Raw genomic sequence first — 19,382 nt, forward strand, 5'->3', positions numbered from 1 at the left:
ACCAGATTATTCCTGTATTCTAAAACACTAAAATTCGCAGATTGTAGAACATGTAAGTTTATTTGCTGATTCTTATTTTGTTTAGTGTCCATGGTTATCTGCAGCCTAACATGGTTAAAAGGTAAAGAATATGAAATTCAAATATGAAATTATGTCCTATGCCTGATTACAAAGAAATGTGTGCAATCCAAACTATTTCAAAACACTAAAATGTAGACGTTGCTCATCACATTAGTGGTACGCACATTTACATATATATTTTTCTGTTACCTTGAATACAATGAAAAATGTTACTTCATATGAAATTTTTCTGTAAATGCTAGAATATGAGAATGAAGCTCACTGGTTTGTGTTGTATAAATAGTTTGAGTAAACAGAACTAGGGGACAAAGGTGTGAGACAGGTCAATGTGATCATAGACAGTGTCATCACAACCTATTAGGAGAGCATGTGACCTGCTAAACAAATAACATGGACAAACTTTTACAAACATCTGATATCCATGCATGAATTTAAATATAAATAAACACACATAAATATACTTGTCTAAGCATGATTAGAAGTCATGATTAGTACCCACTCTGAAATCTTAAAATTCTATAAATAATATTTCATAAAACTGTTTTTATATATATTTTTTTCATTGATTGCTTGAGACAGAAAAGCAAAAAAAACAAAAAACAAATCAACATTCAATCAATCATTTGCTTACCCTCATTTCATGCCAAATTCCTAAGACTTTTGTACAGCACTAATGAACATAATTTAATTTAGGCTTTTATTTACATCAACATTCATCAATGCCCATGTAGAGAGAACATCAAATGGTAAACAGAAGAGTTTGTGCTTGATGTGTAAGAATTTAGTTCACAAAAAAAAAAAAAAAAAAAGCGAAAGAAAAAGAATATCCAAACGTGCAACTTTATTTATTTTGTGGAATTCAAACAGGGACAATTTGAAGACCTGTACTATTTGATATTTACAGTTACAGTGAATGGTGACTCAAGCTTTCAACCGTCTGAAGGAAATTAATATAGGCTGGTAATTTTCGCTAGGGCTCGCCTGACCTCAGGCCTCAATGCCACACGTGATGGCCGCCACCACGTGACCTGAAGGCAAGAAGTTGTTGGGAGGAGGCACGTCATCTGGGGCACTGAAACATCATGACAGCATGCCAGGCTTGCCATTTTTGGTTCAAATTTTGGAATAATTTGGATCTCGAAAGCCATGGAGGCAGACATAAGAGGGTACGCCAGAGACTCAGATATTTCTCCAGTGCCACCCATTAGAGAAGTTTCTATCTAAAGCAGACAAGGAGAAAAGGCATCAGTTAAGCAGAGAAGTGTCAGGAATGAGGTTGATTGCTTAAGGTCGATTGCTTAATTCTGACAGGAATTGTAGGTGGGGAAGTGAATGTACAGCACTCTCTTCCACCTTCAATACCACAACTGAGGTGAGGCCCTTGAGCAAGACACTGAACCCCCAACTGCTCCCCGGGCACCGCAGGAAAGATAGCTGCCCACTGCTCCGAGTATGTGTTCACGGTGTGAACAACCTCTGGAAGGAAGGACCCAAAAGCAAACTCAAACTCAAAATACTGGTGGCAGTCCGTCAAGTTCTGGGCTGGGCTCAAACAAGGATGAAGGCAAAGATAAGGAATAAACGGCATGGGTCAGAGCTGGAATACTGTCCATAAAGTGTCCGATTTCAAAGAGTCGGGGTGGAGAACAGTCAGACATGTTAGGAGGTCAATAGCAGGTTAACGGCAGGAAACATAGCAAAGGTGGAGATTAGCAGGGAACAGATTGACAGTCCAGATAGGCAATGGTGAAAAGGCTTTAACATTTTTATTTTTTATTTTATTTTTGCCCCTTGCATTTAAAGCCATGGGAACAGTGATGCTCATGGCAAGATGGCTGCTCAGGCTGGCTCATTGGTCTGAGGTATGACTCCCCCCCCGGGTCCCTAGTGCCATCTGCACGCCTGAAAAGGCACCGATTTTGTGGAATGACCCAAATCAGTACTTGTAGAAAATGTTTTTATTAGTCCAGAATACAGTACATATAAAATCATCTTAGACAATCAATTGTCAGACAGAAAAAAAAAAAAAAAATTGCTATTGACTGTAAAACCTTTAGCTACTGACTGCAATTGGTTATGAAACTTTTAGATCATAGCATGCAGTAACATTTTACTTAATACATTTCTCTCAAAAATAAATATATTTGAACTTTGTCACACACATTCCTAAGTACATCTTTATAGTGCTCAAATTTAAAAGCATGCAGGCCGGTGCTGTTGTTAATTTCTCTTTTGATAAAGTTCATCCCAGACACTCAAAACAACATGGAACATTCTTGAATAATCTGTAGTACTCCTCTTGAATCTGATGATAAAAGTGAAAACATTTGCCATTACAGGTGCAAAATGGTAAACAGTAATCTAAATAATAATTAATGAAATATACTGTACAAATGTATAGAAGAATGTGAGCCTTACCCTTCTGGATAGAACGCAAAGGAATACGAAAATGAACATCCCCTGGAACACATTGGCGAATGTAAAGAGATACGCTGTGAGGGTAGTCTCATATAAGATGTGCATGACACCAAATGTCCAGGTAACTCCCAGAACAAACAGCAGAGCAATGGCTCCTCTTGCACAAGACCTGAGGAATAATTAATGAATTCTATTAAAAATTGTTTGTAATTATGAGTGTTTAAGGCTCCAGTTTGATTAGTAATTTTAGTATTTAGCTACCCTGACATGCCCTGAGAAGAAAATTAAAGGGGTCATATGATGCTATTTTAAAGATCATTATTTTGTGTATTTGGTGTGTATGTTGACATGCTTTAATGTTCAAAAAACACATTATTTTTCAAATACTGTACATTATTGTAGTACATATGGCATTATTGTAATGCCCTGCCTCTCTCAAACACATCGTTTTCTACAATGCCCCTCCTTCCGACAAGCACAGTCTGCTCTGATTGGCCAGTTGACCCAGTGCATTGTAATTGGCCGAACACCACAAGTGCGTGTTGGAAATGTAACGCCCCTTACCATAATTGCGAGCTTCAGCTTTCAAAGTAAATATAAAGACAGTTAATAATGTCCTTAGTTTTACCATCAGTACAAGCCGAAAGGGGAACAGAGTCGCGTGACACACACAGTGATGATGCTCGAATGTATTTGCAGTACACAAGCCGCGGATAAGACAGCTGATGTGCTATGATTTCTGACGGGCTGTACACTCTGCTGTGATGTGACCCTGTTCCCCTCACACACACACACACACATGTCGTGCTACTCTACACTGCGCAAAACTCCGCATTTGAACAGTCAATAGCAAATAACAATAACAAAACATGCTTACAGTTGCTGATTCAGAAGCGCCAGATTGTCATAGCAAAGTCGGAACTGACCCTTTTTTTTTTTTTTTTTTTTTGGAAGTAGCCTTTGTGCACAGCCAGCCTTGTACTCTCCTAGGTTCATCAAACTGTCATCCATAAAATGCGTTGCACTTGCACAAATTCGAACATTTGGGTTTCCTAAATGCATCTACTTTCGGAAGGCCAAATAAAGTGCTTTTGCTTTTGCATAGAAACACACAGTGTCTTGCTGACATGGCTGCATCGACACTACTGCGGTTACTGAAACCATGCCTTCTTTCTTTGCGTGCACATTTGGGCGGCATTACACAAATATTTCCACATCGTGACGTAGACATGTGGGGGCGTGTTTTAATGAGGCGTTTTAGCTCGGTCTGGATCAGCCTTCTCTTTTAGATAGAATAAATACTTTTGTGGGAGACTTTGAGCTTTGTAACTCTGCAGATCTTATACATGCACAAACAGCTACATAACACAATAAAGAAAAGGAAAACAAGAAATCGCATCATATGACCCCTTTAAATTTTTCTCAGAACCTGCATATGTGGAAATAAGCTATGTAAACTCAATCAGAACATTACAGAGGATGAGATGCAATTTTTTAACACTATATGAAAATTATGAATTTACCTGATATTTTCATAGTGACTGATTTCAGGTGTCTTCACTGCAGTGTGACGATAAACCTTAAAGATGATCACAGCAAATGCCAGCAGATTAACCTGGCAGGGAAAAATTGGCTTTGATATAATATTTATCCAACAAAAAAAAGTACAATATGAACTATATGCAACAATTAATTTGATTAATTAAAGAGCATATCATGTTATTAATTGTTATTCTTCTTCTACTTCTTTTTTAAATCGACAGGCCTAATAAAATTACATTTTAGATATAAATGTAATAATAATAATAATAATAATAATGCATTTTATTTGTAATGCGCTTTTCTTAAACCCAAAGTGCTACAGTAAAACTAAAACACAAAAAGAACAATACAAAAATACAAGAATGAATTAAAAACAACCTTAAATAAAATGCGTCTTAATCAACTTTTTTAAAGTGATCCAGGGTTGGTGCATTTCTGATATTTAAAGGAAGTGCATTCCATAATTTGGAGGCTTTGAATGAAAAAGCTCTTTCCCCCATAGTCTTAAGTTTGCATGACGGCTGATAAAATAAAAGAGAACTGGCAGAGCGGAGAGAGCGAGAAGGAGTATATAAACTTAAAAGAGAGCAAAGATACGCTGGTGAAGTCCCATGTAGTGCTTTATATGTTTAAATTGGTCACACATTATATTAGGTGGCCTGAACTACTATGTACTTACATCAAAAAATAAGTACAATGTACTTATTGTGTTCATACTGTATTGCAAAACACTATTGCTGCTATTGAGGTGGGATATGGTTAAGGTCAGGGACAGGTTTGGTGGTATGGGTAGGTTTAAGGGTGGGTTAAGGTGTAAGGGATGGGTAAACAGTGTAATTATAAATGTAAATACAGAAATTAATTACAGATGTAATTACATATAGGTACTTTTAAAAATATAAGTACAATGTAAAAACATGTATGTACACATTAAGTACATTGTACCAAATTATTAATTTAAATGTAAGTACATAGTAGTTAAGGCCACCTAATATAAAGTGGGACCTTTAAATTAGAATTTTTAAATCAATCCTAGCATTGATAGCAAGCCAGTGTAACTGTGAAAACACAGGTGTAATGTATTCCCATGGAGAGGTACGAGTAAGCACATGAGCAGCAGAATTTTTCTGATCTCTTCTAGACACTCATTTAGTGTAGATAATGCGCAGTGGACATCAGAGCTAGTGGTGATGTAAATCTGGGTATCATCCGCATAGCAGTGGTACCCAAGACCATACCTCCTGATAATCTGCCCAAGTGGTAGCATACATATGCTAAACAAAATTGGGCCCAATACTGAACATTGAGGAACTCCCTGTCGAACAGGCACGGTATCTAAGTATAAATTAATATATAAGTATAAATATATATAAGTTAAAGGTTCTTTATGAAACCATTTAGACAAAAAGGTTCTTCTATGGCATCATGAAGCACCTTTATTTTTAATAAAATAAAGTCAGTGTGATTGGAGAATTTGGAGGCTGAATATCAACAAACTCAACTGAGGTACAAGGGATTAACAAACTGTAAATGCTCTCAATCTTGCTAGTGAAGTAATTGATAAACTTATTACACTGATTAGCAGAAGAGTGAACAATGTCCTTGGCTGGTTTAAGAAGTTTATCAATATCCCTAAACAGAGATTTAGGATTATGTATCTTTGTGGGATTTCAGTCTGCTGTATTAAGAATACAGCATAATGCTAATGATCACTGTTGTATTGATACTGATTGTACGTGGGTTCTGACGATTGTTCATGGGTTATAGACTGTCAGTTGCCATTACTGAATACACAATAACACAAGAGCATATACTCACCAGAATGATCAGACAGGCTGGTCCTATGAAACTCCAGATGAAGTTGTTTTCAGTGCTTAGCCAACACCTTAACAATATATTAATAACACAAGATAGTTATTATAAAACTAGATTTACATTGTCTGAAGAAAATGTGAGTGAAGCAAGGCTTAAATATAGACATTTTGTACAGTTAAAATAAATGGAAGCATCTGACATCAGAAGCCACACCCATGCTTACATAAAAAATAACATAGACATAGATTGCACATAGCAATAGTTATGCAATAGTTATACAAATACCACAAAATTAAAATACTTATAACTTACACAGTACTGGTGCCATAATATTTATGACCAAGAGTTGCAGATATTGCAACAACCACAGCAGGACTCCCATAACCAAATAAGTAGAAGTTACGGTGGAGAAAACCTTTATTATAGATGACGCCAACAACAATGAGATATAAATGGATCCCCTCTATACACATCCAAGCAAATGCAGCCAAGAAGAAATAGTGCAGCAGGCCAGCGATAATAGAACAGAACCACTGAAACACGTAGTGAACAAACAAGTATTAATATTTCAATATTACTTAATATGGGCTGCATTTTTTAAGAGTTTGCTGTATGTTTCCATATGACACATTAATAACGTGTGAGGAGTGAACCTTATGTGCGATCTTGTTAATCCCGATGAGGAAGATGAACTGGGCCATGAAGAGGCTGCAGCACAGGTTCTTGTGGATCGTGGTTCTAGTGTTCTGGATGTCTCGGAAGAACCAGAAGGTGAAGATACACATGGACAGGCAGATGATGGAGATCACCATTCCCAGCTGCGTTATTCTCGTCAGAACATTATAGTGTGCAAGCAACTGCATAAAACAGAACAGGAACAGGCCACATTTAGAAATTTCCTCTTTTTTTAAATTACATTTTTATTTGTTATTTTTATTTGCAGGATTATTTGATAAAATATTAGAAGGCTGGGGATTTTTTGATGGAATTTTAAAAGAACACTGTTAATTTAAAGGGGTTATGAGCTGAGAAATCAAAATTCCCTTGATCTTTTGACATATAGGAGGTCATTGTATTATAAAAAACAACCTGTAAGTTTCAGCTCTCAAAACCTTCGTTAGTCTAAAAACAGCTTATATTGAAGTGTTATATTGACAGCTTGTGGAATGTTCTACTCTATGATGTAATAGTGTGGCTAAACACAGAAGAAGAAAAACAACGCCTGCTTCTACATCACTGCCTGTTTAGCCCCGCCCACCGATTATCGCATGTAGTGTTTACGAGAGATGCTAATGTGCAGGTCTACGCAGAAACCAAACAATAAAGATGCTTCGAAGACAACAAGACACTGTGCAGTGCCAAGTTGTGGAAAAACACAGTCTTTGATCCCAACATTAGAAAAGAGTGGATAAACTTTATTTTTAATGAAATTCCAGACCATTTCAGTAAGAAGCTGGTCCTTTTTTTTTACTGCAGATTCGTTTAAAATCAAGGCACAATTCGATGCAGGATTTTCAGAAAGATTGAAACTAGAAGACGATGCTGTGCCGAATATATTGGATCCAACAGTCACACTACACAAGTGTGAGCCGTTGTCAAGCTCTATGCCAACTGCAGCTGTATCCCTCACCTCAAGCCAAAGGAGGAATCTGAGGAGGAAAAGGCTGTTGGCTCCAGCCCCGGAGTTTTCTCCAGTGTTGGCTCCAGCCCCAGATTTCGCTCTCGTGTCGGCTCCAGCCCCAGAGTTCGCTCCAGTGTCTGCTCTAGCCCCTGACCCAAGTTGAGAGATGGCTCTAGCCCCTGACCAGAGCCGAGAGATGGCTCTAACCCCTGACCAGAGTCAAGAGATGGCTCTAGCCCCAGACCACAGTCAAGTCATGTCCCCTGAAGTATTGTCCACAGGAACTATTCTAGTCGGTCTTGCTGGTCTTGTCTTGTCTGTTGGGGTTCTTCAGAAGCAAGCTGCTTCTACTCTCATGGCCATGGAGGCCATTCCCAAACTGCTTGCTTCTCTTGCTGCCTTGTTGGAAGCAGTTCCTGATTCACCCCTGAGATGGCCCCTGTCACCACGTTCAGCCCAAGGAGGGCTGTTGGTCTCATTCCGAGCCTAGCCCAGAGAGGGCTCCTGTTCCTGTGGATAACCCCGAGAGGGCTCCTGTTCCTGAGTTTAGCCCACGGAGGGTTCCTGTTCCTGAGTCTAGCCCACAGAGGGCCTCAGAGTCCGTAATTTCCCCCAAGGAATTTTTTTTGGGGGGGGTTATAGGGCTCCAGCCGGAGAGGCCGGGCCGAAGGTTGAGGCCAAGGCCACGGAGGCCGCCCAGCCACGGCTCTGGAGGCCTGCAAACCCGGGGAGTGCCCATCCCCTCTCCCCGTTGGATGTTTTTAAGACACCTTCCGGGAGGGAGGAATAAATGTCAGTCCTGTGTTCCTGTTGTTGTGTTTTTCTGTCTCATGTGCTCCCCTCGACCTAGTCTTCCCTCATGTATGCCCATACGTGGTTATGTTCCTGTTCCTGTCTTCATTGTATCATCATTAGTTAATTGTGTTCTACCTGTGTTTAATTATCTCGTTTAATTTGAGTTCCTAAGCCCTGTGTTTTCCATTGTCTTGCGTCCGGTATTATACGTCGATGTTGTGTTTCCTGTGTGTCTCTGCCTGCCTTGTGTATCCCCGTTTTGGTTCACTGAATGACTGTTATTTTGAGTTCATCCAACGTCTCCTTGTTCTTTGTTTTGCCACAGAAGGCAACTGTGACAGTAACTGTTTTTATTAAGTGGTCACTATTGCTTTGTCTATTACAGATCATTTGATATGACATGTACTGAGTATTGATGCGTTTTTAACTTAAATCACAACAGCATCTATTTGTGAAGGATGTAGGCTGTCAAACATACACAACTGTTAGCCAATCATAGCGGTGGGCGTTTACTTTCGAGTCTATAATCAGCTACGCCTATTTAAACAGAGCGTTCTGATGAGGGGGGTCAAAAACAGGACAGAAAATAGCTTATTACTTCTAAATGTTTTTTTTTTTTTTTTTATGTAAAAATCTTGATAACATTATAAGGGGACCTCAGAGAACAGTACAAAATAATAAAAAAGGTAGTTCATGACCTCTTTAAAATACATTTTCTTAATACAATGTAAAAGTCTTTACTGTCGCTTTCTGACATTTCTTTAAAAAAAAATAAAAATAGAATAAATAATTAATACAAATCTGTAGTTGCCAGTTGATTTTGGTTTCTAATTCATCCAAGTACTTTTTGCGAACACTGTATTTTTGAGGGGACCAGTAGGGGGCAGCAGTAGTTCAGACTTACATTGGCTTGAGCAGAGGACATGAGAATAGCGAAGTGTGTCAGGTGATTACAGGAACATGAAGTGTGCGTGGCATTCACACGAGTGCGTGTACAGCCGTCCAAACTCCAGTGTCCCATCATGCTCTGGGAATACTCCCAAAATGCACATTTAGTCTCATCAAGGGCAGGATATATCTCCTTTATGAAAAAGCAAAACTCATTCAGTACATTAAATTAAAATTACATTCACACCCACAACTATTTTAAATTAATTAATAAATCAGTCAAACTGCACCTGTGTGTGTTTGAGAGTGAAGTTCACATTGTTCAGTGCAAATGTCTTTGGGTTACTGATGGCTGCTGCTATTACTGGCGAATTAACTGTAATTTCACCCGCTGCTGCATAGCGAGAGTAATCGGCCACACCAGGGTCATCAGCAGGCTTTAAAAGATCCCCAATATTGTTATAAATGAGAAATACAATGGAGGTGCTGCCTACAGCAGAGACAGAACAAGACATACATTTTAATCATTTGGTGCATTTGTATTCAATTTTCTATGAAGGTTTAAGAAAGATCCTTTACAAACCGTTATTGCTTCTCTCTTTTGAATTCTTAGGGGTCAGCGAAATGGAGTTTCCTTTTATGTTTGTTGAAACTGGTTGCTTATGTGCTTGGTGGGGTTCAAATGTGTATAGTTTCATTTCTAGAAAACACAACGATTAGCACCTTTTATCACTAACAGGTTAAAATAAATAGTGTTAAATCACTCAGTTAAGCAGCTGAAATCCACTGTAAAAATAGTATGACAAAATTTCAGGTATTTTGAAATGACAAGAAAAACAGAACAAATTATATAAAACAATCAAATGTGATTCATCAAGCAGAATCTATGTGAAAATATAAAACAATGACTCGTGAAGTGTATCCTACATCTGTTCTGTCCATAAGATTAGCAGTATATGAAAATGAGTCATGCACTGCATCGAATTATAATCCATACACTCTCAGAAAAAAGTACAAAAGCTGTCACTGGGGTTTTTGATTGGTATATATGGTTCCATGAAGAACCTTTAACCTCCATGGAACCATTCCACTGCACAAAAAGGTATTTATAGTGGAAAGGGGATGTTCAGATTATATATAAAAAAGTTCTTCAGACTAGGCAAAGTCTGTTTATTTAAGAACTGTCCACTGAAAGGTTCTTTGAGGAACCCAAAATGATTCTTATATGACACTGCTGTGAAAAGTCCCTTTTGGAACTCTTATTTTTAAGATTATATTATGCATTATATTATAATTGAGATAATTAAGATTATATTATGCACAAAATTGATTATTTTTATGAAGTGTGTTAGGCCATGTTTTAGGCTTCAGAGGCCTCACCTACTTCACCAGCATCCACCTGCATCTGCGTCGTGTGTGTGTATCCAGCAGACAGGGCCAGTGTTTCCTTCTCTGCTGTGTGAAGGAGTGTGGTGATGTAATATTTCCTCAAATCCTCATTCATCTTGTCCCATTCCACCTTTTCATCCTTCTTGACTAAGTTATTCACACTGAAAACCAGATTCTACCAGAAAAATCCAGAAAACACAAAACAAACAGTTCCGAACATATAACTACTGTGGTCATGGAATAATCTGTTCATAGTTTAAAATGCTATGTTGTAGCTACAGTACTTGATTTAAATGGTGCTTCTACTGTATACTTAAATATTATTTATTTAATTCAATAAATAGTATTTTGATCTCATTTAGTGTTTCTATGGGGGTTATGCCTTTTAATTTATACTTTTTGGCGTAAAACATTCAGGCTTACTAAAATAAGCAGGTGCGTGTTTTTCTCTTCTTGCTTGTATGTGGAATGGCACATAAATTACCGTGATGGTTTCACTGATGTGTTCCTCAGGACTTGGTTTATGGCTGGCCATGGCCTCGATGTATGACATGAGGAGAACAGGAGAGAGGTCAGCTGATGTTTGATGTCTTATCTCTTTCAGACGCTCTGGAGTTGACAGATTAATCATCTACAGCCCAGTGAGAAGAAAAGAGTTTTAAAATTCACACATTGTAAGGTACACGATACATCATGAATGATCACAGAGAAGATGCAGACAATACACAGCTGTCTTATCATGTTTATATCATAGGCCTGAATCAGTAAACACATTAAAAAACTCTGTATAAACTTCCTCAGACAAATTTGGTTATAGCATGATTAGACTATTAGTATGAGAGGTCACAATACTTATGACAAGGCTAGTACCAACAAGATAATCATTTATCATAATCATTTAGATAATTGTCTATTTGCTATAAAAGGAACTGCAGATCTGCAGCTTCGCCAGCAGAGGACACTATTCTCTCAGATTTACATCAAAACTGTGACTCTGTAAGGATGAGGACCGAATGTTGTAAAGACCTAAAAGCAGTTGTATACACATGTAATGTCTAAAATATTGATTATTATTATTATTATTATTATTATTAGCAGTGTTGGGGTAACACATTACAAGTAACGCGTTTTCAAGTAAATAGTAAAGTAACACATTACATTTAAATTTACAAGAAAATATCTGAGTTGCCTTTTCAAATAAGTTTTCCAAAAAATGTTTTCCAGTTTATTCTCTGACAGCTCTCCTGTTTCTGTACTGAGAGAAATTAGGAGTGAGTTCCAGAGACAGAAGCACTTCCTTTAGCCTTAGGTTTATTAATCTCCCTTTTGGTGTGAAAGGCCCTTTATAGTTGCCAAAAATGTAACTTTTTTATATTTTGTTGTTTTATTTTTTAAGTTGTTATTTTCAATTTTGTGAAGTGCAATGTAAATGAAATGCAATTAAATGAAATTAAAGTGATATCTATGGGTGGTCCTGCGTGGCCTCTCACACCATTCCTGAAATATTGATGACATTTCCTAAAACACTCCATCCATCCTGATTGTTATATGACAAAAATCTCATGACAAAACCTCTAGAACAGCTGTTTCCTGAAATAGAGATGTTCTCAGCAAGGTGAGAGGAAAAACATCTGGGATGGATGTGACTACATTTGGACAAGATGCCCAGTTATCACCAAGTGTACAAGCTATTTATACCTATTACCCACATTAGACTTTTAAAATAAAGACAGAAATTATTTTTGCACTGATGCACAGAAAGCAGCATTCTGCACATTTATACATTCATACATGCATTCTGCATATTTCCTACAAATTGTGGGTTTAAATCAATTATAGCCATAAAAACAACTACAACTGGGAATACAGTTATTTACAGCTAAGATTAAAAGATTATAAATATTTATAATATATAAACTAATATATAAACTACAATATGTAAGCAGTTCAAAAGTGTGGGTTTAGTAAGATTTATTTATTTTAATTCAACAAGGATGCATAACATTGAAAAGCAACAGTGAATATATTTATAATATTACAAAAAATATTTATTTAAATATTTCACACAAATGCAGTTTGTTTTAAATTTCTCAAAAATGTATCATACTTTCCACAAACATATTAAGCAGCACAACTGTATTTAACATTGATAAAAATAACACTGTGCATCTTTCTTGAGCTGCAAACCAGCATATTAGAATGATTTTTGATGCTGAAAATTTAGCTTCACATCACAGGAATAAATAACATTTTAAAATATATTCAATTAAAAAAACAGTTATTTTAAATTGTGTATCTGCATTATAAAGTATATGCAGGTTTCATTATCATCATCGTTATTATTATTATTATTATTGTTGTTGTTGTTATTTTCCCTCTGTCATATGTTGCATAATGGCAAAATTAAAAAGTTAAGTATTTGTCATTTCTTCTATCATTAGCAATATTAAATAACAATATATACAGTGATATAAATGGTTTAAACTATGTGACTATTATGTGATATCTTGAAGTAAAGTGAATCCTTCACATACATAATGTAACTCACTATTTCCAATAATATGTAATGCAAATTCATAATGTACAAAAATAATGTGAAATAATAAAGTAAAGTTAATATTTCACTCACTCTTTCCAGTGTGTTGTTAATAGCATCTTTGATACATCTGTGGTCCTGATGGCAGTGCTTCTTTGGGTTCTCTGACACAAACACAAAAACGCATGAATGCATTTATATGGAAAACTAATATTAGGTTTATGTTTCACTTTTCTTAATATATGCCAAAATATTCAAACAAGCACATGAGGGAAAATGAAATGTAAAATTCATAGCAAGATTATACACAAAAATTCTAATTCTTTATACTGAGATCAGAGTGTAACTTCTCACCTCTGCAGTCCCTCCCGTTTTTAGGCTTAAACCAGGGCCCTGCTGGGGACGTATAACCTCTTATACACGAGCAGATGAATGAGCCGTTTGTGTTGTGGCATTTAGAAAATGGTCCACATCTACCAGCATCCACACACTCATCAATATCTGCAATTCATAGAATAGCCGAGATCGTCTTCACTATTATAGAGTCAGTTATGTACTCTTCTTCTTGGCATTCATACATTTCTTTAAGTCTATGTAGTGTCCAGATACCTTCTGGACCCACTATGTGGTGTATGACTGGAATCATACCTTTACAGTTTGTCCCATCATTAGTTTGAAATTTCTGCTTTCCGTTTGTAGTGAATCCAGACATGCAGGTACAGAAGTAACTTCCAACAGTGTTGTTGCATGTGGCATTTGGGCCACATATTCCGGTTACATTCTCACACTCATTGTCATCTGTGAAGTGTCATATAAGCAGATCCATTGAACTGAGAAGCAGCAGCTCTACGCTCTGAAGTGTTTCAGCAAGACAGTCCAGTGGAAATTTTGAGTGAGCAGATCAGAGAATTGCAAAATTCTGAAAACTTAGGAATAACTGGTATTTTCTGAAAGTGTCTGATGTAGTTTGAGTACTTTGTAATTTGACATTTGAAAGGAATAAAGCTTTGCTAGGTTATTGTGTGGTTGCTAAGCAGTTGCTAGTCTGTCTGCTAGACTTTTTTTTTTGTCTCGGAAATTCACAAAAAATGGTCTACGGTTAGCAATTTTGAATGATTCTGGTGAGTGAATAATTCAATGGCTCATTTGTAACATAAAATAAGAAACTTGTTGCCAACTTATATCAAAATATGTAACCTGCAGGAAAGGTCACTGAAAAATCCCTAGCTAAATATCAGCACTTATGGCAAAATCACATTAGAAGAGAACTAACTGTCAGATAAAACTTTATATGAAACTATCTACAGCTCTAAGTTGTAGGGTGGACCAAAACTGTCTGTTTTTTTTTTTTTTTTTAAATTGAATTAAAGATCCTGGTAATAAAATCTTAATGATTCAGTATATGGATTTTAATTGTGTTGCCTTTAAATAGGGGTCAACATTATAGTTTATAACATCAGTCAGTTTGAAGTTTATCTGACTTATTATAGAAATATTTATTCCGATAACTCATAGAAATAATTCATGAAATATTAATTCTGATCATTCTGTTTAGTACTGACCCTGACCACTACTACATAAAACTCATTTTTACAAGATTTGTAAACTCATACAATACTAGATGGCAGTCTCTTCTGTTTGAATTTGTTACTCTTAAAAGCAAAAGCACTAAAGTGCATTTACCATTTTGTTTAATGTAATAAAATAAATGGCATACCCTGGCAATTGCTGATTCCATTGCCAGTGAACCCTCGATTGCAGTCACAGGTCTTTTTAGAGCCATCACTCGTCTTGCAGCTGGCATTCTGGTGACAGGACTGGCAAATGTCATCAAATCTGCATGGATCCAGCACACTTGAAAACCAGGCTTTAAAAGATAATATATAATAGCAGCACAATTATTCTCAAAGACAGACATGAATTAGAGCACTTAATGGGGATGTTGAAGTTTTCAAACGGGCAAGTTTAGCATAAAATTTCATATTAAACTAAATTATATATATATATATATATAAACACCTACCACAAAATTCCAATACAGTCATATTTTTGCAATATCTGTTGTGATGAACACAATAAAATCACACTGGCATACTTTAAGATAAGGAATAACTGTATAACGAAGGCAGATTTTTGGTGAAAGGTTCTATTGTGTTTAAAGTACAATCGTGTTTTTGTAAAAGTCAAATAAGTAAGTAAGTAAATAAATAAGTTTGGTAACACTTTCTATGAAGGCCCTTTTCTAATACATTATAAGGGTTTTCTTAAGGCATTATAATGCATTCATAATGCATTATATATATATATATATATATATATATATATATGTATGTATGTATGTATGTATGTATATATATATATATATATATATATATATATATATATATATATATACATACACACACACACACACACACACACACACACACATATATATATATATATATATATATATATATATATATATATATATATATATATATATATATATATATATATATATATATATATATATATATATATATATATATGTATATATACACATATATATATATGTATATATATATATACATATATATATATACATACATATATATATATATATATATATATATATATATATATATATATATATATATATATATATATATATATATAATGTGTTATATCATTTTATGAATAATCATAACAACACATATCAGGGGCGCCTGCAGGATTTATTCCGAGGGTATGCACAGAGGGTTTAATTTGTAAAAACGTTTGGAGCACTTTTTGTTCGTTAAATGTAAGGTTTTTTTTTTTTTTTTTTTTTGTTGTCTAGTTTTAAGTAACGACAAAGAGGCCAGCTGCAGACAGTGACCTGATCATAACCTGTTTGATCAATTTAGCCTTCTCAAATCATCACGACTTGCCTAAAACACAATCTATAGATATAAACAGTTCAAGCATATCACAATGTTAGTTTAAATGTTTGAACTATATAAATGTGCGCTAGGTGCATATCTAATCGTTTGTGTGAAGAGTAGAAGCTGAAGCGCGCTCTGCAGGACATGGAGGCGCCAGAGCGGTCACTTGCATTTTTTTCTTGATAGTGGAAACAAATTAAATTATGCCGTAATTTTTGCTTATAAAGGTAAGAGTAATACATCATTCGGAACTGTAAAGGGTCTACTTTTATTTGTGTGCATTCACAATATCAACAAAACGTTGTGCTTTTATTAAAATAAATATAAAAAACAGAGTATGCGCTTGCCGTCTCGTCTTGAACCGAAACTCAACGAATTGAGTCACAAATATGATAAATATATCTATAGAAAGCTTTAAATTACTACTTTTAAACAAAATAATTCAAATCGAAAACAAAAACGGCCTAAAACAGGCTCGATTTTTTTTTTCTGATTTTTATGTTGCTCTGCTCTGAATTCCTTAAAATTTAAAGGATTTTCTGCAACGCAATTTTGTCTGATATGTTAATTATTTATTAACCTATTTTTAATCCATGCAGAAAAACAGCTTTAAAAATTACTTTATTGCATTCCAGATGATTTTAAAGAACTTTTAACTATAAATGTTATGGCTAGCTTGAATGTAAAACATTGTCATGAATTCGTTGTATTCCCATTTGTAAAATAGGCTACAAATTAATTGTTGTAGTCTAACCCGATCTCATGAAAGCGCGTGTAGCACGATTTTTTCTTTCTATTTCACGCAATATTTATAAGCAGAAATTGACTTTGGCATGCAAAAGACTTATACATTCGTTATTAATGGCATGGCTGGTTCAGTCGACAGAAATGGGCGTATAATTTAGTGCTGAAATGTTTGCGGGGCAAATCTCAGGACAGTCTGAGCGCTCATGGCACGCACAGTGCACAGCCATACACCTGCAGGCGCCACTGACACATATAATATGTTATAATACTTACGTGTTTGTGGTTATAACTTTTAAGAGTATGATTATTTATAACACTATATTAAATCTAATTTTACGTTTATAATGGACTATATCACATCTTGACATTGTTTATTTAAGACCTGCAGAGTATTTTACTACACTGTAAAAAGTGATAAGTTGACTTAACTTAAAAACAAAATTGAGGAAATCCGTTGCCTTAAAATTATTAAGTAAATTATAATAATAAAAAAAATAATAATAATAATTTAAGTGAATTGTCAAGGTCACTTAACTTTTTTTATTATTATTATTTACTTAATAATTTAAAGGCAACAGGTTTCCTCAATTTTTTTAAGTTAAGTCAACTTATCACTTTTTACAGTGTACATCTTGTGAGTGGTTAGGCGCTGAGTGTTATTTGAGTGTCCCCTGTGAGGCTAATGTTCATTTTGACTTGAGCTAGTTAATAATTTCAACTGAAAAAAAAGCTAGCATATATTTAGACATACTATTAATACACAAATGACTACTAGTTAACATGTAGTTGCAGAGTTACTTATCAACAGCTGTCTAAAGGGTACCAAAATAATCAAACTGATATTACAATAAAAAATAGTTAAAAGCAAATGTGTCATATTACACATTCATCTGATCTGATATATGATCTTATGGTTATTTGAGAAACAATTATTATTATTATTATTACTACTTATAAGTGGTCTTTGTCTGCTTTAAGTAAAGTAACACAAGTAACATGGCAAGATATGAGACTTGTAATACATTATAAGTACGAGAAATATAATCCATTGAAACTTAAGTGGATGCAATGTGTTCATTGTGTGTTATAAATCATCATATTCTTAAAAGCTATAACAACAAATAAGTAAATATTATAATACATTTAAACTGTTCTTATGCACATTCATGAGATGATCCAACATATTATAAGGTTTTTTATAATGCATTATGCATTCATTATAATGCCTTCAGAATACCCTTATAATGTATTATAAATATGGGCTTCATAGAAAGTGTTACCAAAAGTTCCTGGCCATGTGGAAACATACAAATCTGACAGAGAATATTTTAAGGTATGTCCCAAATAAAGATCAAAAATAAAGACATTGTGAAAAATAGTGTTGGCATAGGGTAAAATGTGTGAGAACTAGTCATGATCTCCCCCAAATTAAACTACAAAATGTATTTATTTATTTAATATAATTAGATTTTTTTTTTTTTTATGGTGATTTCTTATGCTGAGCATTTCCAACAATAAAGAAATAAAAAGTAATTAAAGTGCAGTTGAGCAATAGATGCATACAAAAGTTAATTTAATTGATTAACCTGAACTGTGTCAAGATCATAAAAGGTAATCAAAGCAACTTACCAGCGAAAAGCAGGAGTTTCATTGGAGATCTGAGGAAAAACTCCATTTCGGAGTTGAGTCTGGAATGTCTTTAAGCAGTATGTGAATATCTGTGTGACGCATGATACTTCCTTATGTCAGCTTCCTGTTTCTCTAATCCTGACCCTTCCTGTCCATTTCAATCAACTCACAAAAACACAGAGGGACACGACAACTCATCCTCATGACACACACACACACACACACCACTATTGTAACTTAACAAACGCAATAACACAAGCAAATTACTGATGATAGAAGTCTAAATGTTTCAGGCAACTAGTGAAAATGCTTTAGCAAAAAAGTATGAACGTGAACTTGAAGATTCATGTGATCAAGTATGATTGGAGAACGTTCCAATGTGTGTGCCTCAATGAATGGTCAGTGTCACATCTTAAATCTTATGATCTTATTCATTTAATTTTGTAATGTTTCTTTATTTTACATTTCAACTTTATTTTTTCAGTTTATTATCACACTTCAGATTCAAATTATGTCATTTAAATGTATCGTTTATATTACAGCAAGATTAAAAAAAAAAACATTATTCCTGGACATGTCTATAAACTGAGTCTATGTATCAGAGTTGGGTGGAGGTGTATTTTTAACCACAGACCTCTTTGTTCTAGACGTCTGCAAGAAATGTGTGTTTGAAGATAAGAAACAGAACCAGTGAGGACTGGCTGGATCACAACACCCACTAGATGACTTCACACTAGCCAGAACTAAAGAGAAACTTTAGAAACCTTTTTTTTTTCTTTTTTTCTCAGGATTGCTTAATTCTGTCTCTATATTCCTTGGATACCAGATGCCAGCGGTCCCAAAAAGTATTTGGACACTTAAACAGTCTGAATGTCATTGCACTAGATAACAAAATGTCAAACCAAGCAGCATCTGCAAACAAACGACTTTAGAGACTTTTTCGCACTGTATTGTGCTTCACTTCAGAGCATTACTTTGCAATGACTTTTACTAACTGGACTTTAGGTGTTTTGTG

At 35.1% G+C, this 19,382-nt stretch overlaps 1 protein-coding gene across 1 annotated transcript; it reads right to left on the minus strand.

Annotated features, from left to right (window-relative positions):
• Positions 1–1,828: 1,828 nt before the first annotated feature.
• Positions 1,829–18,477, minus strand: adgrl4 (adhesion G protein-coupled receptor L4). Its single transcript, XM_058792550.1, has 16 exons — positions 18,368–18,477; positions 14,803–14,952; positions 13,734–13,883; positions 13,440–13,586; positions 13,179–13,249; positions 11,034–11,180; positions 10,541–10,724; positions 9,744–9,860; positions 9,451–9,650; positions 9,177–9,353; positions 6,510–6,713; positions 6,169–6,389; positions 5,860–5,926; positions 4,023–4,114; positions 2,500–2,668; positions 1,829–2,386 (listed from the first exon to the last, which is right to left on the minus strand). The coding sequence occupies exons 1-16, from the start codon at positions 18,411–18,413 to the stop codon at positions 2,324–2,326; spliced, it is 2,205 nt and encodes a 734-aa protein (XP_058648533.1). The 5' UTR covers positions 18,414–18,477; the 3' UTR covers positions 1,829–2,323.
• Positions 18,478–19,382: the final 905 nt, after the last annotated feature.

The sequence above is a fragment of the Onychostoma macrolepis genome, chromosome 11 (genome assembly GCF_012432095.1).
Source record: "Onychostoma macrolepis isolate SWU-2019 chromosome 11, ASM1243209v1, whole genome shotgun sequence".
Taxonomy (NCBI): Eukaryota; Metazoa; Chordata; class Actinopteri; order Cypriniformes; family Cyprinidae; genus Onychostoma; species Onychostoma macrolepis.

What these genes read in the sequence shown, in the direction of transcription:
- adgrl4 (XM_058792550.1), bottom strand. Translation starts at nt 18,413, where the DNA reads ATGGAGTTTTTCCTCAGATCTCCAATGAAACTCCTGCTTTTCGCTG. An exon ending in TGATGGGACAAACTGTAAAG is followed by an intron (nt 13,587 to 13,733) that starts GTATGATTCCAG and finishes TATGAATTGCAG; the next exon opens with ATATTGATGAGTGTGTGGAT. An exon ending in TCACTCTCAAACACACACAG is followed by an intron (nt 9,354 to 9,450) that starts GTGCAGTTTGAC and finishes TTTTTCATAAAG; the next exon opens with GAGATATATCCTGCCCTTGA.